Genomic DNA, 23597 nt, shown 5'->3' on the forward strand with positions numbered 1-23597 from the left:
TATATTTTCAAAACTCAGGAACCCCTCGACCGATTTGCCTCGAATTTTGGTTTGGGAACTCGGAAGGCCCAAGGGAATGGTATTAGCATGGGTTTGAGATTAAAAGTTAAGTAGGTTGACTTTTATAGCGAAAATATATAGACCAGGAACCGCCTTATCTGATGCGACAAATCTGTGCACTGCAGTGGGAGGAGATCAAAACAAAGAATTCAGGGGCAACGCATCATTTTTGAGGGAAAAGGGCCCAAGGGGTGGAATAAGAATATATTGCTATTAACCAGAAAGCCAATAATCATAATTATTCGCTCTAACTTGATATATTAACTTGTTTTTTGTTGGACTGTAATATCACATCAGAGCTGTGGTCTTTTCCCTTCAACTTCTGTGGGGGCACTGGGTTTGTTTACATTCCTCTCACAGAGTACAGTACAGTTAACAAGTTGCGTATATCTGAGTTTGGCGTTCCTGTATATAGTTCCTTGCTCCCGAGTTTCCTTTTAGGAGTTTAGATATTTGCGTAAATTTTAATTTAAGAAATTAGTAAACAAAAAATCTGTTTGACCGTATGCACGACACCGAGATCCGATACTGGGTTTCATTACGATACTCATCAGGAAAAAAACTATAATCGTGAACGGAATTGTCGAATAATTAAAAAAAAGTTTTGAACCATTGAAACTTTTGTTATACCAGGTTGTTTGTTTGTACATGTGTCTGATCATATATCATAAATCCCCTTGACCTATTTGCCACAAAGTTTGTAAAGGAACACGGTTGAACCGTGGGAATGTTCTTAGTTTGGTTAAACAAAATTGAAATTGTTAAATATCTATAGCAAAAGTTTAGTTACCAGGCAAAGCTGGGTTCCCAAGCTAGTGTATATTTGTAATAATATATATGTACGCACCTCTGCCCCTTTAGTAAAAGTAAATTCAACTATATGAAGCATAAAGTCTGACAGCGTCAACCTTGTTGCACCGGCTAGTCATATCCATAGAGCTATGTACAGTACAAACTAAAACCGGAAAGGTTGACCCGGCTCGGAAATTCAAATGTACTACGGGTGGCCGTGTATGGTTAAACCTTAACCATATATACATAAGTTTAAATTAACCTTTCATTGCAGTTTCTGAATGGACCAATAATATTCGAGTGCGGGAAACCACCATTACTCAGCAGATATTACTCAGCAGATATTACTCAGCAGATATTATTCAGCAGATATTACTCAGCAGATATTACTCAGCAGATATTACTCAGCAGATATTACTCAGCAGATATTATTCAGCAGATGTTACTCAGCAGATATTTCTCTTGGTCTCATTCTCTTTTATTTTGTTTCCACTAAAAACAAGAACTGCATCGTAAGTATTGTATTTATAATTAGTCCAAAATACTAATAACAAGCAAATGAATAGTCTTAACACCAAACTTAAATTGTCTCATCCCTATATCTCTACAACCTGATTGTTCAAATCATTGATATTTATAACTACGATGATTTGCACTAGCAGAAGTCATAATTTGAAATATAATAAGTTCTACGTCATGTGGTTTGTTCACAAGGAAAACTTCTCTTTAATGTTAGAATAAAGTACTCCAGCTGAATCTAGAACCTCGGAGACATTAAAAGAATTTATAAAATGTTGTCTTGACAATGTTTTGATTGGTTTTATTCTATTATGCCTAAATCTAAGTAATGTTCAAAGTTACTAAATAGCCTTGATATGCGGGAAACAGTTTTAAAGGCCTTCATATAATTATTCAATTAAAAACTAAATATCTGCAAAATTTCATTATCAGACTAGCAGGTTTATAAAACGACATTTTATAAATTCTTTCGATGTCTTTAAAGTTCTGGGCTAAATTGTATAATTTACGCATGCATTATCCGTGAGTCGCAGAACAAAACAAAACGCGTTCGTCTAAGATAATTCGAGATTTTCGAGAAATATTTAAAGCAATTTGCAAGATGTAAACTGTTCTGAATCCGAAATGAATGAATTTAAGCCTCGTCTCAAATCCGCCAAAAACCGGTTTCAATTCAGTGCTGGCCTAAATCTTGAAATCTTGAATACAATTTTAACTCTATTTATTCTGGGGTGGGGGGCAAGTATTTGAGCTAGGAAGCTCAAATTTTCCGACTTTTCTAACCAACACATGCCCATCACTAAAAGCTTAAAGCTTTTATAGCTTCTGCCTGAGCCCTCAGGCGTACTGCTTAAATGCCTTATTTTACCTATACCAGAATAAATATATATTTAGGCCTATTTCCAATTAATGTATTTCAACATTTTATAGCTCTTTAGAAAGCCTATAATAAAAGCAACCAGTTTGCACAGTTTTTGCAAATAAATTTTGCACAGATTTTTGCACAGACGCCATTACAGGGAATTTTCACATTTTCAGTTTTTCTTGAATACACATTCAGGTTTTAATAATTTTGCAAATGATTTTGCATATTTGAATTCGCTGGGTCAAAGCTTTTCAAAAATGTTTAGTTTGTTGCAATTTGAGCAGTTTTTTCTAATTAACTAGATTTCGCAATAAATATTTGCATTTTTGCAAATTTGCCGTTTTTTTTGGCAGGGAACCAGTCATTGAAGCAGACGTCAGGATAAATAAGGTTTAGTGGAACCAACCATATTTGAGCTGCGTCTCCAATTAAAGCCGCGGCTCAAATTCTTTTAATTCGGCCTCAGGACCGTTAAAAATAGGAAATTAAAGGCCACATTATATTACTGAAGGGTTACTTGAACTTCCATATACAGTACCCCCCAGCGTATCCTGGTTTTCAAGTACCCCCAGCCTAGCAGGGATAGTGTTCATTTAACTTTTTTAACTCTTTAACCATTTACCAACTTTATCCCTTTTGCTTCAATATTCTTTTTTTTTCTGTTTAGTCATTTTAATCCTAAATTTATTTTTCATAAAACAATTTATTTGTAAAAATCTTAAATCTAATACATATATATATATAAAACTATGAAACATTGTAAAAAAAAGACAACACCATGAGATCTTAACTTACAAACTAAATATTACAAACTAAATATTACAAACTACATCGCCATGTTACATTAAGTACAAAGTAATATCACAGTCTTGAGAAACAATCAAAGATTAAGCGAACCCTGCCACTTGTGTTATCAACCAATAGAATTCTTGTACTATTTTCATTAGCTACGAAGGTGGCAGTGATACGATATTAAGTAATTATGCAAATTTAATTGTAATGTTGAATTACAAAATTAAAACATTACATAGAATTGTGTTCTTAGTTACAAAAACAAGCCGAAGATATAACGGTGAAAATTTGGTAACTTAAAGTTGCAGGAGGTTGCAATAATAAAGCAATAAATGAGGGAGATTGCAACGTTTACATGGGTAACCATATTCTCCAGTCCTTTTAAACCATCTGGGTTATGGTTGGTTGGTTAGTAAGTTAGTTCACTATTTCTTGTTTGGTAGAAACCTGAAATATATATATTTAATAATTAGAATTTGAAAATTAGAATAAAAGAAATAAATATGGTAGAACGTTTTTAAAAACATTCTGTTTCCAGGACGTTGATAAATATGTTTTGGTTTTTTTAAACTTAATCTAAATTTTTTTGCCCTAATATGATACTGCTAAGTATTCCTATTATTTTCTTCTTAATTCTAGCATTTTAATCTTATAAGGTTTTTTCACAGCTTTTTTTTAACAAAAAAACGTTTTTAATCTTGCATAAGGTGAACATTCATTGGTTTCTTATTATTGGTTGAATTATTGTTTGGATTAGACCAAGTGAGCTGAGTATATTTGAATCTGTACAGTGAGAACCAGAAAACTGTTGAATAGACCAAGTGAGCTGAGTATATTTGAATCTGTACAGTGAGAACCAGAAAACTGTTGAATAGGAGGACAACATTCAAGCAATAATTAAGGTACTTTACAGTGTTAAAACTTACAAAGCAAAAAGTTTTACTAGTAACTCGTCTAGTAACTTGTCTAATCAGTTATTAACTAAAATGGTTCTGTTTGCACTGTACAACTTCTGTGTCTCCTGATCAATGGACTATTAAAGTCTTAATTTGTGTCTAAAAGTCGTCTTCACATTCCAAATTTTTATGTTTTTTTACTGTTCTGTAAAACACCTCAATTGAAGTTCACAATGCAGTTTAAAAAAAGAGGTTATTGAGAACAAAGTCATTGTTCTCAAAACTAAAAATCAACAATTACTTATCTTATCCGATCTACAAAGCTATGATCCGACTAAATGAACCTTTGTGGAGAATAAGAAACGTTAATGATACCGACTGCAGATATATTTCTCATGCAAATCTCCACATAAGAAGTTTATTTTATGCAGAATTACAAGTTTTCAACCTCGTAACTGGGGAAGTGGGGGAAATGAGAGAAATTTAGCGATTCCTGACAACTCTGAGCAAATTTAAAATATTTCATATCAGATGTATTGACCAACTGAATATCCTATTGATAAGGTTAGTTTTAATGAGAGTTAAGTGATAGCTCTGAAGATATTTGCAGTTTATATTGAATCTTTATGCACCATCAAGTTTTAAAGAAAATAAAAATCTGTTTGATTCCATTTGATTTCTGTAAGATCCTTCATATTTCAATAAATTACATTTCTTCTCTATAAAAAGAAATGAAATAGGCATCAGTTTATAAAAGTCAATGGGACATGAAATATCAAATATAGAAGATAATATTTTCTGTTTTTACGCTTTTACTACATTACTTTAATCCAGAAATAAATGTATTTTAGACTTTTTGTCAATTTTAGATAAAATATGGCAAAAATTAGGACTGCTATTTTGATAAAGGTTTCGAAATAATAATAAACTAATATATTGATCTTGATGTTAGGGCGAATACAAAGTATTGAAAAGAGGCTAAGGTCTCCCATAATATAGGAAAATGTCGGCTATTACTCTGCTCCTGCAGTGGCCCCGATTCCTGTGTACAGTTCTTTGAAATTTTTAAATAATTGTAAATGTTGTTATTTTTAATTTGTGTTTACCTCAACTGAAGCAGACTTGCCCAATCTCCAATTTGAATTTCTGTGATGGATTTCCAAAATCTTGAACCTTGACGTCAACAACTGGAAGCCTGGTTGGTTTCTGAGACTCTATACGGAACACCGTCTTGTCCCAACTGTTGTTCTTGTCCTTGCATCCATCAGATATCACGTCATACTTGAACTTTCCTCTGTGCTTGATTTCCAGATCGTTCCATGACATGAACGCCAAGGACTTTCTGTTGTTGCCTCTGATGTTTTCGAAGGCAAAGGAGTTGAAGCAATGGTAGATAATCTCCTGCTCTGCCTTGGCAGACAGAAGTTGAAGGAAACTCATCTGGTTGCTGTCTGCTTTGTAGTTGATGTCAAAGGGGCTCTCTGGGACCTCTCCAATCCATATTTCCTTCTCTTCAGATTCTATATTGAACTCCTGAGAGAAAACAGGCTTGGGTTGAACACATGTTGCATCCTTCTCCATGTCACAGAAAACCAGGATGGCATCCTTGGTGTCAGCTCCATTAGGATCAATCCAATATTCTCCGCTTTTCTTCTCCGGATAAGATGCATGGAGGTCCTTACATGTCTTGGCAGGACTATTCTTGCCTCCATCAGGATTGGAAAATTCTTCAAAGGAAGCTTTTAACTTCTTGTAAGCTCTTAGGACAAGGCTTTTCTTGTCTTCATCCGAGAGTTCAGGACCAAAGTTTCTCATTGGTTCATCAGCACTCAGTGGGTCTGGTCCCTTAGAATTTCCTTGTCCTAACAAAGCAGAAAGAGCTGCAGCATCATATCCTGAGGATTCTCCCGGAGGTCCAGGTGGTCCAGGTGGACCAAGCTCTCCAGGAGGTCCACGTTTACCCTCTTCTCCTTGAGGTCCTCTAGGGCCTGGTGCTCCAAGGAGACCAGGGGATCCAACAGCTCCATCAATACCAGGTGGTCCACGAGACCCAGGTGTTCCAGGTTCACCATTATTTCCAGGGTTTCCTGGAGGTCCTTTCTCCCCTGGCGGACCAATTGGTCCAGGAAGACCTTGCAACCCAATAAGTCCTCTATGTCCTTTGGAGCCTTTTTCACCAGACATTCCAAGTTCTCCAGGAGGTCCTTGAAGGCCTGGTGGTCCAGGTTTCCCAATCATTCCTGGCTGACCAACAATTCCTTGAGGTCCAGTTTCTCCTCTTTCACCTCTCTCTCCAGTAGGTCCAGGTGGTCCAGTCTTACCAACATTTCCAGGAAGTCCAGGAGCTCCTGGTGGTCCCATTTGTCCAGCAGATCCAGGTGGACCTTTGTCTCCAGGTCTTCCTCCCAAGCCAGGTGTTCCTTGTGATCCAGGAGGCCCTTCTTCTCCTCTTTCACCTCTTTGACCCATAGGTCCTGGAGGTCCTTGAAGACCTGGAGGTCCAGTTGGTCCCTCTTTTCCTGGTAATCCAGAATCTCCTCTTTCACCTTGAGCTCCTTGTTGTCCACGAGCCCCAACTGGTCCGGTTGGTCCAGGAAGTCCAGGCGATCCTCTATCTCCAGGTGGTCCATTTGAGCCGACAGGTCCTTGAGGTCCTGGAGGACCATCAGCTCCTGTAGATCCTTTGGGTCCTTCTAAACCAGGCATTCCCTGTGCTCCAGGTGGACCACGGTTTCCAGGTGGTCCTCTCAGACCATCACTCCCCTTGATGCCAGGTAATCCAGATGGTCCAGGCGCACCCTGTCTTCCTGCCTCTCCTGGCATACCTGGTTCTCCAGGTCTTCCAGGGGGACCCATCATTCCAGATTCTCCTCTTGGTCCTGCTTCACCTCTGGCTCCCTTTGGACCCATTAAACCTGTGAGACCAGGTGGTCCAGGCTCTCCTGGTCCACCAGCAGGTCCAGGATTTCCTTGGGACCCTTTGTCACCAGTAAGCCCTCGATCGCCCTTGATTCCAGGCATACCAGGTATACCTGGAGGACCAGGAAAACCTTGCATTCCCTGGGGTCCAGGTGGTCCACGGGAACCCATGGCTCCAGCAGCTCCAGTTTCTCCAGCAGGTCCTGCCTGTCCAGGATCTCCAGGGCTACCAGCTTCTCCAGGAGGCCCTGGTGGTCCAGAAATACCTTGAGGGCCCCTCTCTCCTTGTTTACCCACACTGCCCTCTGGTCCAGGAAGTCCAGGGTTACCCCGCCCCCCTTTAGGTCCTTCAGGTCCAGGTATGCCACGCTGCCCTGGCAATCCAACTAGCCCAGGAGGTCCCTTGTGTCCAGGAGTTCCCTTAGGTCCAGTAGGTCCAGGAGGGCCATCTAGACCAGGACCACCATCAAGTCCTCTGAGTCCTGGGGGTCCAGGGGGTCCAAGAGATCCTCTCTCTCCAGGGAATCCTCTTGATCCTCTTTTACCCTCATTTCCCATCATACCAGGTGGACCCTGGATACCAGTCTCTCCATCCTTACCAGACATACCATCCTTACCTGGAGGTCCAGGCATACCTTGGAATCCTCTGGGTCCGGGACTTCCAGATGCTCCTCTCTCTCCAGCAGGTCCAGAGGGCCCTGGTGGGCCATTCATTCCGGGGAGCCCATCCTTACCAGGGTCCCCTCTAGGTCCTTGTTGACCAGTTACACCAGGATTTCCTTGATGTCCCTGCTCTCCCATGGGACCCTTATCTCCAGGTGATCCCATAGGACCTGGAAGACCTTGAAGTCCTTGCGGTCCAGGTTCTCCATTTTTACCATCCTGTCCAGGTTCTCCGGTTTTACCAGTTGGCCCACCTGCTCCTCTTGGTCCTGATCTACCTGGGGGTCCTCTCAAACCCTGAAGTCCAGGAGGGCCAGGTCTTCCCATATCTCCAGGTTTGCCCTTATCCCCTTGAGGACCCATTAGGCCTTGATCCCCATTTTGGCCTTTTGGACCAGCAGGTCCATCAGGTCCAGGCATACCTCTACCTCCAGGAGCACCAGGCTCTCCAATAGGTCCTTGAGGTCCTGCTGGTCCCCTAATGCCTCGTGGTCCTCTGTTTCCAGCTGCTCCTGTTGGTCCAGGTAGACCTCTTGGCCCTTGGGCTCCCATTTCTCCCTTCAGCCCACCTTCTCCCTTCATACCAACCATACCAGGCTCTCCATTCAGTCCCTTTGGTCCATGTGGTCCAGGACTTCCATTGAGACCAGATTGTCCTCTGGGTCCTGGGAAGCCCGGTGGACCTGGAGCACCAGGTGCTCCTGGTCCGCCCTTTTCTCCATTGCTTCCATCTTTACCAGGTGGTCCCATCTTTCCTGGTTCACCAGACATTCCTGGTTTTCCAGACTCTCCTCTAGGACCTTGAAGTCCAATGCTACCCTTGTCTCCTGGTGCGCCCATGTCTCCCTTAGCTCCTGGAGTACCAGGGAATCCTGGTGGACCTGGTTTACCAACACCACCAGGTTCTCCGGGGGGTCCCATAGCTCCATCTATACCTCTTAAGCCAGGGGGACCAGGAGGCCCATCTCTACCTCTTTCTCCTCTTGGGCCTGATGGACCAATAGGTCCACCTGGTCCCATTGGCCCAGAGGCTCCTTCTTCTCCTTTGGACCCTGGTCCTCCTAGTTCTCCTTTAGCTCCATCAAGACCTGGAAATCCTCTATGTCCCTTAGGACCTGGGATACCCGGCATACCAGGAAGTCCCCTCCGGCCTGGGGGTCCAGGAGGACCTGATGCACCTGGTTCTCCGTCCCGCCCTGGTTCTCCTTCTTTACCGGGTAACCCTGTCAGACCCCGTTCTCCGATACTGCCAGGTGGGCCGGAGGGACCAGCATCTCCTGGTTCTCCTTGAGGACCTGTAAACCCCTGTGGGCCAGCAGGTCCACGCATACCTGGAGATCCTCTGGGTCCCACGGGTCCAACCTAAATTTTAAAGTTTAGTTTAAAATATTATATTTCGTTTGTCTGAATATATCTTCTTGTCTGTCCTAGAGAGTTCTTCTTCAAGTTATTTATTATCTTTTTCTCAACAAATTCTAAACCTTTTATTGGTTGAAAACAGAGATAATATATATTCTCCTGTTTAGCTTGGAGACAGGATAGGATTAAATAGATTTAAGAACCAAGTTTCCACCTTTCCATATCTATGAAACCAAAAAAGTTCACAAACAATTTTTTCCCTGCAGCCCTTTTTTATTTCTCTTAACTTTTTACAGTGTTATCTTTTGAGGGAAATATTTCTAATTAAAGAAGTTAAAAGCCATCCGGCTCTGGGATCATACCAGGTCCCCATATTCTTATAAGCAAATAAACAAATAGATAAGGTTTGTTAATTTTTAGAGATGAAATTTAAGATGACTGTCCATTAAAAAAGGGGGGATCGATTCTGGATTCACTAAGTTACCCTTTAAACTTTTCCCTGAACGATAACTCGAATTATATCGTCATTTTTTCCCCTTTAAGTTTTATTATCTGTTGTTTCTACATCAAAAGTTCGCAATTTAGAAAGTACCCATAAATGAAACAAATTAATATTCAATTAGAAAAACATGGATGTCTCATTTGATCTGGTTGAGCTTGTAAGGGTAATGTTGTTAATCGGTCGTGGTACTCTTTGAATGAAGGATCACTTGAAGTCTCGTCTACTATTCTTTAACCCTATTTACCCTGACGTCTGGTTTCATGACTAGTTCCCTGGGAGGGGGAGGGGGGTCAAATTGACCAAATTTGTTTATGTTATAGGCATTTCAAAGAGCTATAAAAAGTAGCAATCCAATGACTGGAAGTAAGGCTAAATATAGATTTAGTCTGGTAAAGGTAAAATAAGGCATTAGGGCAGTATGCTTGAGGACTCAGGCAGTAGTTATAAAAGCCCAGCTTTTAGCCTTAATTGATGGGCATGTGTTAGTTGGAAAAGTCAGAAAATTGGAGCTTCCAAGCTCAAATACTTTTTGAGTTATCGCAAAAAAAACGATAAAGGGGGGGGATCAAATTGACACCCCCTCAGGCCTTGAGCAGGGTAAATAGGGTTAAAAGCTTAGGAAAATTTGATTGCAGTACAACATTTCAAACGTTAAAACATAATTCATGTTTGATCTTTTGAAGTTTAAATTCAGCGAAGCAAAAATCAAAGTTTTTTGATCTTTTTGATTAATATATATTCAGTCCTGTCCGTAAATCGTGAAATCTTTTCTAAGAAAAAGTCCGAAAATTATATGATAAAAATGCGCAGTTAATGTTTCTTTTTTACCTGAGCCTGCATATATGTAAATGGGTCTGGTGAAGGCCCCTTTTCTGATCCTTGAGATTGTTGAATCTGGTTGAGGAAAGGTTGGATGTCAGGTTGAGGTCCAGGAGGTCCTGGCATACCCGGTATACCAGGGGTACCTGAGATACCAGGAGAACCAGGTCGACCTCGAGGCCCTTCATCTCCTTCCCGTCCTCGGTCCCCCTCAGACCCTATAGATCCCTGGGCATCAACCTCAGTACGAGGACGAACAGTCTCCATGGGAACCTGAAGAGCATAAATGAAAATATGTGTCCCTAGTCACTACTGTCAATACTGATCTTGAAAACTGATATGTTTTCAATCGGATAAACTTGCTTTCCCCATACTTCTGCGTAAATTCAAAACTAGATCAGCTACAAGGTGACTAGTGATGTGGCATCATTTTTTGCAATGCTTAAAATGTGTTTTCTAAATATTTCTAGTGAAATTAAAATATTTGAAATTGTACCGGACAGATAGGACAGCATTCTCCCAGTGGTACATAAGGTTGCACAGGACATTCTTGTACATTGGGACAATCAACTTCAGCACAACCGTCAGAATCATCTGAAATAGAAACCAGGGATTAATAATCAGCTTTCTCAGACCTCCAGCAAGTCAAACTAAAGTAAAATGAACGTACAATTGAATTCTTACGTGTTTTTTTCATCACTCATTTTATTGAAGACCTATTGAGTAGGGCTGGACATGTTCCAACTTTTACTAGCCGTTTCGTTAATGTTTAGTTTCAACCGTTAACAAATAAAAATTTCAGTTAGCCGTTAATTTTAAAGATAGAAAGGTACATTTGATGATTTGTTCTGTGAACGGCATTTTTCGTATTTTAAACTTAATGTTAGTTAACGATCTCAATGTTATTCACACCGTCAACAGAAAATTAACAATTGTTAACGGCTCTATTCATTAATGGTACCGTTATTACAAAATTAACAGCGTTAACGGCAGAAAAAAATTACGTTTACGTTAAAAAAAATTGTTAACAGCACAGCCGTTAATAATATATTACAGTATTAACAGCGTTAACAGTGGAAAATAATTTCGTTAACGGTTTATAAACACAGAAGACAACATTTAGAAACATTAAAACGCGTAAAATCTTCCAATTTTTAAAAGATTTCATGCAATTTTAATCAGAAAAAATATCGTTTTTTGCTTTTTAGTTTAAGTTTTAAACCGAAATGTTTTTTTAAAAAACGGCTAAACCTTTTCGTTACCGATTATAAAATTTAAGGTTTTTGCCATTTGTTAACAACTCTTCCGTTAATTTTCGAAAACCTCCCTTTTGTTAACGTAACTTTGCCCAGCCGTACTGTTGAGAAAAACAAAAAGGTTGTTAATTTATTATATGTTACCTAATAAATATATAAATTTTATACTTAAATACGTAAAATCAGAACTAGAGGAGCAACGGAGTCACAAAGTCACAACAGTAATATCAATTTAATTTGACCGTCTCCTCCTAGTTGGTTTGCAGTTGTATGTAGAAAATAAGAAAAAGAAAGAAAAAGGAAACACAATTATTTATTTTGTAAAAATAATTAAAAAGTAATAAATAGAAAAGAAAAAAACATGATAAAAAATCATTTCATAAGATTATGATTAGCCCTGAATGACATGTTTGATATCAAATTTCTTAAAAATCCGCAACTTAATTCAGGAGAGAAACCACGATAAAAATAATCAATTTCAAGCCGGAAAAACATGGTTATCTTCTTCAACCTTGATCCTACAGATTTGCAGTTTTTAATCTAATATGCAAATCTATTAATGGAAAATAACATGAATTTATATCTATTGATTCTTATAAATGAGCCATTAAAACGTCAAAAAAGTCGTAATAAAGTCATATAAAAGAATAAGTTCAGATAATAGAATGTCAGCTTGTACGGGAGGGAGGGGAGGTTACACAAACTGTACTTGAACATACTGTACATAAACTACGGTACAAACAAAAAACGTGCAAGGTACATAAATATGTGATTTACCTATGCTGTAGTCCACCTCTACACGACCGGTAGATGGAGCTGGTCCATATCCTGTACATCAAGACAGGTAAGATCAATATTTAGAAATTTTAAATTTTCAAAACAAATTGTGAAAATTAAATGAATTTTTCTCAGAAATTCGTTGAATTTTGAACTTTTCCACCAAAGGAAAATTATTTTAATAAAAAATATCTGGAATGTTTTAACTAAGAGTTATGCAAACAAAAAACTTCAACAAAAAATAAATTTTCTAATTTTAATTTTCTTCTTTTAAAATTTTCCTTCCATTTTTTGCTTCTTTATCTTATTTTCTTTTTTTCTTTTTTTTATGCTTAAACTTTCATGTTTCTTTTTTTCCTTCTTTTTTGGTTTTTGTTTCAATAATACTTTCTTTCTAATGATCTAGCACTGAATCTAGTTTTCCGTTCAATTCGGTTTTTTTATCAATTTTTCAAAATTATCTCATTTTCCATTTTTTCTTTTTTTTTCATAGCTTTGTATTCCTCGTTTAACTACCTTTTTTTTATTTTTTCGTGTTAATTTTGCGTGCATTACTTTTTCAGATTTATCTCTTAGATATTTTACTCTTTTTTTTCAAATTTATTTACTTGTAATTTTCAAATTACTTGACTGTCAAGTTGCAAGTTATAATTAATCGATAATTTCAAATACATTTTAAACTCTTGAACATTGTTTGAAGATTCGCTTAGTTCTCTTAACTTAGATAAATTAATCTTATCTTTCCCGGCATTTTTCTATATTCCATTTAAAGGTTGTGCGTTTTTTACTTTTTAGACGTAACAATTGTAAATTGTATTAGAAAACGTATTAGAAATGTTCAGAGCCGGAAACTCTTATATTGTAGATATCACGATCATTGGTTGATTTGTTGATTGGTTGTTAATCTGAAAAGTTATCTAATCTTTATTTGATATACAGCATAGTAATCATACCCAGTCAGAGGTTGGCGGGAGCTTTAGTTAGGGGAAACAGAGTTTCAAGCATTGATACTTAAATTAAAAGTGCCAATAGTCCAGATATCGAGATCAACGCAAAGTTCCCAGTTCAAGACACTTCATATAAATAGTTTAATTTGAAAAAAATATATTTTATAATAATAGAAAAAGAAGATGACAAATCCACGGTTTCTGGTTCTCATTATAGATTGTACATGTAATGTGGAGCACTGCAGATATCCTAGGGATCTAATGAGAGATAAGATAATCCAATAATTAAAACCTGGAAATCTAAAAAAAAACAGATCCAGTCCAATAGAGTTACTTCTGAGTTAGATATGATTTTAGTATAAATATTCTTCAGAATATATCTCTCTTGAATACTATCTATTGCAATACTAAAAGAAACAGACATATTCCAAGGGGGGTATTCTATATTTAAAGGGGGGTTTCAAGTCAATAATTGAAGAAATCCCATAAAAAGATTCGTAGTTTGATTTATCTGTTAAAGGGGGGGGGGGAGGCGGAGTCATGCCCCTTCCTACGCCCCTGGCAGATTACTTTTCCAGCTCAATGGTTTCTTTTAGTTCCCTAGTTCTCCTACACTTCACATTAATACATCAGATAAAACAATTATTTACGTTTCCATTTATCTTTTCTGTTTCATCTCTTCATTATTTTAAAGGGAAAGTAGACGCAATTTTAAGTGACCCTACATTTAATGGGCATGTTCGCATAAAAAATGAGAGGGTATATAGGCTGGTATCGGATTGAATTCGATATCAATCGCTTATTATCTTACTTTTATCTGTTGCGTCTATAAGGAGAAAAAAAGTTGAAACGACTCATATCGAAGAACGTATGACCCTTACAAATCCACGGAGTCACTCAGATCGCAAATATTTCAATTAATATAAACTTAATCATTTAGACATTACAACCTATAAATATCGAATTCAATTAAAAATGACCACTTTCAGAGAAACAGGTAAAGGAATAAAATTGTTGATAGAATATGTTAAACTTAGAATTTTACTATTTGAAAATCAATAATTTTACCATAGATAACATACAGTTGACAAAAGTAAAGTCATTAAAAAGTAGAGTTTGTCGCGAAAATTTTTCCAATCCTCGATAGTTAAAAGACGGTTTTGTAAAAACTGTTCTAATATTCATCATTTATTATCATCCTTTAATCTCATCTATTCTTCTGATATGACAGATTGCTGACATCAATCTCATTATTCTATCTGTCTATCTATTCTTCTATCTATCTATCTATCTATCTATCTATATATCTATTTATCTATCTATCTATATACCTGGCTTACCTTCAGGTTCACTCGGTTCGCCATAATCATTATTATTATTTTCATCATAGTACCCTTGGCCTTCTCCTTCAGAATAATCGCCATAGCTGTAATCATAGTTCTCGTTTGGGTCCTAGAATAGAAATAGAATTGGAATAGAACAGAAATAGAATAGAAATAGAATAGAAATATAATTGAAATAGAATTGGAATAGAATAGAAATAGAATAGGAATAGAATAGAAATAGAATTAGAATAGAATAGAAATAGAATAGGAAAAGAATAGAAGTAGAATAGGAATAGAATTGGAATAGAGTAGGAAAAGACTAGGAATAGAATAGAAATAGGATAGGAATAGAATAGGAATAGAATAGAAATAGAATAGGAATATAATAGGAATAATAATATAATAGGAATAATGATAGGAAAAATAATCGAATAAAGGAATAGTATTGGAACATAAAAGAAATAGAAATAGAATAGGAAAAACATGAATAATATGAATATAATTTGAATAATAATATGATAATTATAGGATTATAATAGGAATCATAATAGAATAATAGGAATAGAACAGAAAGAATGAAAGAATAATAGTAATAAAATAGAAATAAGAATACAAATGAAAACAAAATAATGGGAATAATGAAACTATTAGTAATATTACTATGATCAATAATTAGAATAGTATTAGGATCAATAATAGGAATAATAATAGGAATAATAATAGGAATAATAATAAAAATAATAATAGGAATAAGATAGGAATAATAAAAGGAAGAATGTTATCAGGAATAATAATAGGAATAATAATAGGAATAATAATAGGAATAATAAAAGGAATAATAATAGGAATAATAATAGGAATAATAATAGGAATAAGATAAGAATAATAATAGGAATAATAATAGGAATAATAATAGGAATAATAATACAGTTGTGATTCAGCTCCCTTGAATTAAGGTTCCCTTGAAGAATTCCCCTATTTGATGAAACTAATTTGATTATCAATATTTAATTTGTATAAGTGAAACGATGAAAATGAGAATGTAAAATGTCTCCCGTTAATAGAACTGATTAGATTCATAACATTTAGTTTGTATTAGTATCGTTCGATTTAAAGTTTGTATCTTTTGTATATAAATATATTGTAAGAAAAACCGACTCGTTGAATATTTGGGAAACTCAGTGCATTGCTTTATTGATTTTTATTCATATACTATAATAGGAATAATAATAGGAATATTAATAGGAATAGTAATAGGATTAATAATAAGAATAATAATAGGAATAATAACAGGAATATGCATAGGAATAATAATAGGATTATAATAGAAATAATAATAGGAATAATAATAGAATCAATAATAGGATCAATAATAGGAATAATAATAGGAATAATAATAGGAATAAGATAGGAATAATAATAGGAATAATAATAGGAATAATAATAGGAATAAGATAAGAATAATAATAGGAATAAAAATAGGAATATTAATAGGAATAATAATAGGATTTATAATAAGAATAATAATAGGAATAATAATAAGAATAATAATAGGAATAATAATAGGAATAATAATAAGAATAATAATAGGAATAATAATAGGATATTAGTAGGAATAATAATAGAATTATAATAGGAATAATAATAGAATAATAGTAATAAAGTAGAAATAATAATAATAAAACTATTAGTAATATTACTATGATGAATAATTAGAATAGGATTAGGATAAATAATAGGAATATTAATAGGAAAAATAATAGGATCAATAATAGGAATAATAATAGGAATAAGATAGGAATAATAATAGGAATATTATCAGGAATAATTACAATTTGATTAATAATAAACACTAGCTGGAGTACCTGGAGTTGCCCAGGTTTATATAATTATTCATAATTACTGTCGCCGTTTACCCGCGCTTGGTATTAAATCATTAAATCATTAAATCATTAAATCCCAAAAAAATTAGCCTGTGTTACCCCCAGAGTACCCATTAGTTTCCTCAAAAAAGTTCAGCAATTCGGTTCAGCCATTTCGCCAGATATTGCGAAAATATAAATATATAGATACGATCGAGGTTTATCTATTCGAAAGAATGCGAATGATTTCTGTGATTACTTGCTTGTTGGAAAGGTATAGTTGTTAACGTTTGATTGCATCATTAACAAATCAGCTGATTATAAAACCCAGTTTTCCAGCGGCAATTGAGTGAAATTAAGTGCAAGAGCCAGGCAAATTAGGGCGGCCCAGTAAAAATTGTTTAGAGGTGCTCTTTTTCTATTGAAAAGATATATACGAAGCAAAAAAATCCCCACAAAAAAACTATTTTGACCATTATTTCTGAAGCCGCCACAAAAATCGTCATTTTTTGGCCATTTTTGAACATTTGAGAATTAAATTGTTCGCTAAATCCTCAGTTTTAAATTTAAAATGATGTTTTATATATTTTTGAAAATCCCAAAACCTGTTCTCAAAGACAAGTTTCTTAAAAATGACATTGTTTGAAAATTCGTCAATTTATTAGCAACTTTTGCTGCAATATTGTCGAATTATCTACTTCGCAATTACACCTTTAGACCACCAACTTGGCAATAAAAAAGGTGTTTTTTTTCTTCGCTTTTTCTGTATTCTGTATTGTGTAATATTTCTAAAATGTGCTTATTTATTTATACATCTTCATAAATGGCCGACTATCTAAGCATTTAAAAAAACTGCTGGTCCGGCTCTTGCACTTGTTGAACTATACCTTACGAACAAGCTAATAATAACGGTAATTCTCCAATAAATAAAAAAATTACATTTTCATTCACATATTTGAGTAGATACACCTTGAATATAAGAGCTATATTATATAGATGATAAAAGGCTGAGAGGGATAAGGATAAGAAAAGGAATGCTAATAGGCTTAATACTAGGAAAACTTAAACAAAATTACGATGAACTTAACTAACAAATATAATTGAACTGTGTGGAATAAAAAAATCGCATATATTTATATATTTTAATTTATGATAAATATACTACAAATATATTTATAAAATTTATGATAAATATTCTACAAATATATTTGTTTTTGTTTTTGGACGGAAAATAATGAAAAGGATTAGATCTGGATAAACAGATTTACTTTCTACTAAATGTTTTTACAAAAACACACTGTTTTTAGCCCCTGTATTACAAAATAATGTTTTTCAGGTGGTCAAACTAGTATACTCAATTCACTATCAAATAAAACAAAATATTTCTTCTGTCAGTGTACTTCAGATCACTGTAGTCAGCACCATAAGCTTAGTTTAAAGTGAATATATCAAGGTCTTAAAGGATCCATATCAAGGTTTAAAACAGTTAACACATGTCAAGGTTTTAAACAGTTAACACATGTCAAGGTTTAAAACAGTTAACACATGCCAACGTGTAAAACGGTCACCACATGTATCGGGGTTGGGTCTGGGTCTAGGCTTTATTCAGGTTTAGCTCCAAGCTTAAGTTTACCTGGGGTTTGGCTCTAGGTCTAGGTTTAGGAGCAGGATCAGCTAAAACGGATCCTAAAGCTCCCAGCCAGACCACCAGAAGAAGTGTCTGCCATCCTGCCTAAGCAAAAAAAAATTAAGTATTTTTATGGAAAAGTTAGAAACTTAAATTATAAATTATCAGCCCCCCTCCCTGGAGTAACCAGGGTTAGATGCTTCGGTGTCTTCTTTTTGACTTAAATCGCGTGTTGGTCTATGTTTCAACAATTTTTAGATTTACAGAACTGGTTTTTAATACTTTTCACTAAAAACTAACAAACTTAATATGCGAAGAATATGGCGAAAATGTATGCTTTAATGGCTAATTTGTGATCAAAAGTCACAGCTAGCTTACTTGATAAACTTCCCCTACCACTTTCATTATTAGTAATGCTAGCAAGCTGACATATTTTGATTTATCAGTCATATGAGCATACTAATTATCTAATATATTTTGCTCACTCAGATTGATTATAAGCTCCATGAGTTTGATAATTCACTAATAGAGTTAGTTTACCATGGGACTGATTATCAGCCATATGAGTAAACTAATTAACCGATAGATTTTACTTGCTATGAATGATTATCAGCCATATAAGTAAACTAATTAACTGATAGATTTTACTTACCATAACCGATTATCAGACATTTGAGTAAACTATAATTAACTGATAGATTTTACTTACTATGACTGATTATCAGCCATTTGAGTAAACTAATTAACTGAAAGAATTTACTTACCATGACTGATTATCAGCCCTATGAGTAAACTAATTAACTGATAGATTTTACTTACCATGACTGATTATCAGCCATTTGAGTAAACTATTATTAACTGATAGAATTTACTCACTATGACTGATTATCAGCCATTTGATTAAACTAATTAACTGATAGAATTTACTTACCATGACTGATTATCAGCCATATAAGTAAACTAATTATCTAATAGATGTTGCTTACTATGGCTGATTATCAGCCATATGAGTAAACTAATTAACTGAATTTACTTACCATGACTGATTATCAGCCAGGAGGAGGTGTTGTTGGAAAAATATCAGCTCTTGAAGGAGAGAAAAAGTTCGCCCTAATAAAAACAAAAGTTTGAATAAGGAAGGATTCGACCAGAAAATGTTAAAAATGTTAAAAAAGTGAAAATACTGAAAATCCGTGTTTGATGGGTTTAAAGAAACCGAAAATGCGTAAAACTATTGAGCACAAGAATTGCGTACTTGCCGCGGACCCGAATTGTTTTTCAACCTGATGGTTAAAACCTTAGATGTTTTATACTTAGATTATTGGTTATAACAGAATTCACCGATTTAAATGTCAAAGATTAACAATATGTTGCAAAGTTATAAAGATGAATTTGTGGTAGAAATTCAATTTCCTTGATTTAGAAGATTGTTAGCAGGAGTAAACGTACTTGAGGATTATGATTCTAATTCTATAAATGCCCAAAAATTTTTCTATAAACGGAAGTATAAACTATACCCGGAAGTTATAAACGGAAATAATGTAAATCATGCCCGGAAGTGATGTAAATTATGCCCGGAAGTATATACCTGGACATGTCCGGGAAACTCTTGACTCTCCGGAAATCAGGTCGGCCCTGAAACCAAAAAATAATATTTTAGAATCTGTAAATTTTTTTTTTAGCAAAGTATATAACCAAGACAGAGCAATGCAAATGTAAATCTATTTTTGATCCAAAAAAAAGGGTTTGAATTATGAAGTAATAGATTTTGGTTTGTTTAGATTTTACTTCAGGAGATGGTTTAATAGATTTTATTTTTTTAAATTCACAAAGAAAAATAGTTAATCCGGGAACTTTTAAGTATATTTTTTATAATGCACGAACAATAAAAGGATTTGTAGTGTATTTTTAGAAAAGTTATTTATTGTAAATAAATTGATTTCTATGCAATTTGATATATTTTTATATGGTTTGTACAAGCTGCAGAAAAGAATAAAATTCTATTAGTTAGAGCTGTGTTTAACTTTTTTCTTGAAATAAATTCGAAAATCTAAAAAAGGGAACATTTATTTAGCATTTTTCTGATCTCTAAAGATACCACGATAACAATTTTCAGAAGTTTTTCAATGAAATCTTCTCTTTGAAAAGTTCAAATTCTAATTTACAAAAAAAAAATTAAATTAATATTTTAAGATCGAATGTTTAATTTTTTTCATATGATTATTTTGCCCATCTCTAGCAAACAAGAAGAAGCCCCTGGTTATTGATCTATAAACCCCTTTCTTATCAATTTTTCTGAGCCAAATAAAAGCAAATTGCTCACTGTAAATCCTTCCAAGTAGGAACTATAAAAATGTTCTAAAAGAAATAAATATTTACGTTCTTTTCCTGGTTCAGCAAAATCAAATGATAATTTCTTTATAATAACTATAAAATTCATAATTCATAGTTACAAGACCAGATGTACAGTTAACTTTTTAAACCTACTTTGAACCGGTTTTGAACTGGTTTTAAGACCTTGATCCCGAGTTGATCCCAGTATTTACTCGGATAAAATTCAGATCAAAAATGTACCAGACTTTCAGACTCAAAGCCTAGGTTGCATTAGGTCTTAAACGGAATAACATAAACCTCCTCACATAATTATATATTACATTGTGATTGAAAAACAAAAAACCTCAAATTGTTTAGCTGAATAGCACTTTGATACTTGTATGAAGTTTCTTCAATTATTGGGGTTTATCCTAGTGATATTACTGCTGTGGACTAAATTGTCGCTGCAAAGTGTTGTAAACAATAAGATTACTCAATTTTCGAAAATTTTCGTGATTTCATTTTGCCAAAGTTTAACCCTTTCACCATAGGGGGTAGGGGGGCGAGGGTTCCACTCCACCGTGTTTTTTCTAAATAACTCAAAAACGGCTCACATTAAAACGCTAAATCTCTTGAAATTTTTCAACATCAAAATTGTGAACAAATTTTAAAAGAAATTGTTTTTTTTATGCATAGGTTAAGATGCAGAACAGATAAACGGTGGGTCAGTGTTTCAAAAAAATAAAAAATGGTTAATATATTTTTATTAGTTAAGCTACAGGGCTAAAAAATATATAATTGAAAAGCCCATAAAACATGAATGTAAGAACTTGTGTCTCATGTTAATATTTATCAAAAGCAAAAATTATTATTTTTGAACATGTTTCCGAAGTACTTGTGGCAAAATGTCCTAACTAACTAATCCAAAACAAAATACAAATATTTGCTACAACAATTCTTTTAACAAGAGAATAAGATACTTTAATAATATATTGTAAAAAAATTGTTCAAATTTACATTTTCAATTTCCAAAATTGTTCATTTACTTTTATCAGTAATACATTGTTCAGCTTTATCTATGGATTCAGCCTTTACTCCTCTTAACCATATTTCAAATAAATTCTTATATTTGACTAGAGGACGAGCTGTTTTTTTATTCAAAATATCAAACAAAACAATAAATGTCTCTAGCTCATTTTGGAAATTTAAAATTAAGAACTTTTCTCAGTTTTTTTTATTTTTGGGTTTTAGTGTGCTATACAGACACAGTAGATATACACTATTCAGTATGTAATTGTATTAAGTGTAGGTTATCGTTTTTTTATCATTTGGATTTCAAGATGCTCCTCAAAAATGTTATATCCTAAAACTTTCTTTTTTATGACAAATATTAATTCTAGTAGAACATACAATTCTGAACAATTTCTTCTTTTTCTTTCTTCTTTATTTTCTATTAGATAAAAGGTTTAAGGCCTTAATCTTTAAAACACTTTATAATTTGTTAAACCTCGAGAATTTTTAAAGAGAACAAAAAACTTTGATTGCTAAAAACACATGATATAAAGATATATATATATGCGAATTAGCGCATAAACTGTTAGAATAAAACATAAAATTTAGAACATTTCTGCAAAAAAAATTAATTAATTTGTTATGTATTCGGAACAAATTTTAGAAAATTCTCTGAACTGTGTGTTCTTTGATTCTAACAAAATGTTATGTCCTGATAAAATTCTTTTTTTTTCTACAATAAGAAATATTAATTCTGAAAAAAAATCTTCTTCTTTTTCTTCTCTCTAATTTGTGTTCAATTAGAGTAAAAGTTTTAAACCTAACTTTTTTAAGAGTTAAGGTTATCATAATGTTTACTATAAGCAATTATATATATATTTATATGTGATAAACCTCGAGAATTTTTTAAAAGAGCATAAAAACCTTGATTGCTAAAAAACACATGATATAAACTGTTAGAAAAAACATCCAATTTAGAACATTTCTGTAAAAAGTAAACTAATTTGTCATGTATTCGGAGCACATTTTAGAAAATTCATCTAAATCTTTGTGAGAAATATTCCTAAAATTTTAATATCTAATTCTAACAAAATGTTCTAAATTACGAAAGAACTGTAACATAGTAACTAAATGTTAGTTTTTTTCTAACAGTGTTATACAGCATTGTACCTTCCGGCCGCCTGGCCCACTGCTCACTGCTATAGCTAGCTCCGTTACGGAGATATTGAGTTTAGTTTCGGAGACGAGCTTGTCTAGTTGATTTAAACACATGTGCGCCACATACAGGGGAATATTAAGATTTAGGCCACCATAACATTCAAGGGGAACACAGGGGGAAATTCAAAGGGGGCTGTCAGGAAAATGGATCTTTATCTAGAGTATATGAAAATTATATTAAAACCTTTATAAATTTACATTTTTTAAAGAATAGTTGATAATAAAATATATTCTTAAGCGATTCTTCCTAGTTTTCAAAAAGCACAAAGTTTCCTAGTTTTTCAATCTTTGGATCACAATTAAATCTACATTACGCTGATGTGTGTTATTGAATGTTCCATACCCTTTGTCATGTACCAGAACCAGAACGCCATAAAAAACTCAAAGTCCTTTTCAAATTTCTGATGATTTAATTTTGCGGATTTTTTGATACATTACACTATTGATTCCAGTGAAAGCAAAAAATCTTTTGTTTCTGTAATCTCACTACAATGTGCATGCTGTTTGTGTGGAATTGCGCAGATTTCTGCGAATATTTTCAATTTGAGGATTTTTGCGATTTCGACTTGTATTACACTCTATTTAGAGGGACCAACCAGAGGGACCAACCAGAGGGACCAACCATAGGGACCAAACAAAGGGACCAACCAAAGGGACCAACCAAAGGGACCAACCAGAGGGACCAACCAGAGGGACCAACCAGAGGGACCAACCAGAGGGACCAACCAGAGGGACCAAATATTTAGACCTACTCCTAGTCACTAGATTTCAACATTTTATACAGTTATAATCAGTAAAACTGTAGAATAGGAAGACGACATTAAAGCATTATTTATGTGCATTTGATGTTATTTCAAAGCAAATAACTTTGGACCTCGAGTTCATTGGTTAATGAATGTCATAACTTGAGTCTAAAAGTCGACTTCCTATTCCAGAGTTTTAAGATTATTACTGTAGCTCTTTGAAAAGCAGATAACCAAAGAAAGCAGATTGCACAATTTTTGCTAAGGACTTTTGCATAGATTTTTGCACACTGACGGTTTTAAAGGGAATTTTCACAATTTTGGTTTTTTCT

General features: G+C 34.3%; 1 protein-coding gene across 2 annotated transcripts; it reads right to left on the reverse strand.

Annotated features, from left to right (window-relative positions):
- Positions 1 to 2942: 2942 nt before the first annotated feature.
- LOC111698352 (collagen alpha-1(I) chain) lies at positions 2943 to 22539 on the reverse strand. Of its 2 annotated transcripts, XM_023468664.1 has the most exons (10): positions 22475 to 22539; positions 19569 to 19615; positions 19018 to 19090; positions 17987 to 18085; positions 14507 to 14618; positions 12220 to 12270; positions 10683 to 10780; positions 10196 to 10459; positions 5031 to 8868; positions 3462 to 3475 (listed from the first exon to the last, which is right to left on the reverse strand). In XM_023468664.1, exons 3-9 carry the CDS (start codon positions 19018 to 19020, stop codon positions 5032 to 5034), a joined length of 4464 nt encoding a protein of 1487 aa, XP_023324432.1. In that variant the 5' UTR covers positions 19021 to 19090; positions 19569 to 19615; positions 22475 to 22539; the 3' UTR covers positions 3462 to 3475; position 5031. The 2 variants fall into 2 exon arrangements, with proteins under 2 accessions (XP_023324433.1, XP_023324432.1); XM_023468665.1 differs by lacking the exons at positions 19018 to 19090; positions 19569 to 19615; positions 22475 to 22539 and adding an exon at positions 18745 to 18762 and having other exon boundaries at positions 2943 to 3475.
- Between the last annotated feature and the right edge of the window lie 1058 nt (positions 22540 to 23597).

This window comes from Eurytemora carolleeae, unplaced genomic scaffold (assembly GCF_000591075.1).
Source record: "Eurytemora carolleeae unplaced genomic scaffold, Eaff_2.0 scaffold295, whole genome shotgun sequence".
Taxonomy (NCBI): domain Eukaryota; kingdom Metazoa; phylum Arthropoda; class Copepoda; order Calanoida; family Temoridae; genus Eurytemora; species Eurytemora carolleeae.

Coding starts and splice junctions, on each gene's coding strand:
- LOC111698352 (XM_023468665.1), bottom strand. Junction 12,271..14,506: donor CGAACCGAGTGAACCTGAAG/GTAAGCCAGGTA, acceptor CTTGATGTACAG/GATATGGACCAGCTCCATCT. Junction 10,781..12,219: donor AGAGGTGGACTACAGCATAG/GTAAATCACATA, acceptor TTTCTATTTCAG/ATGATTCTGACGGTTGTGCT.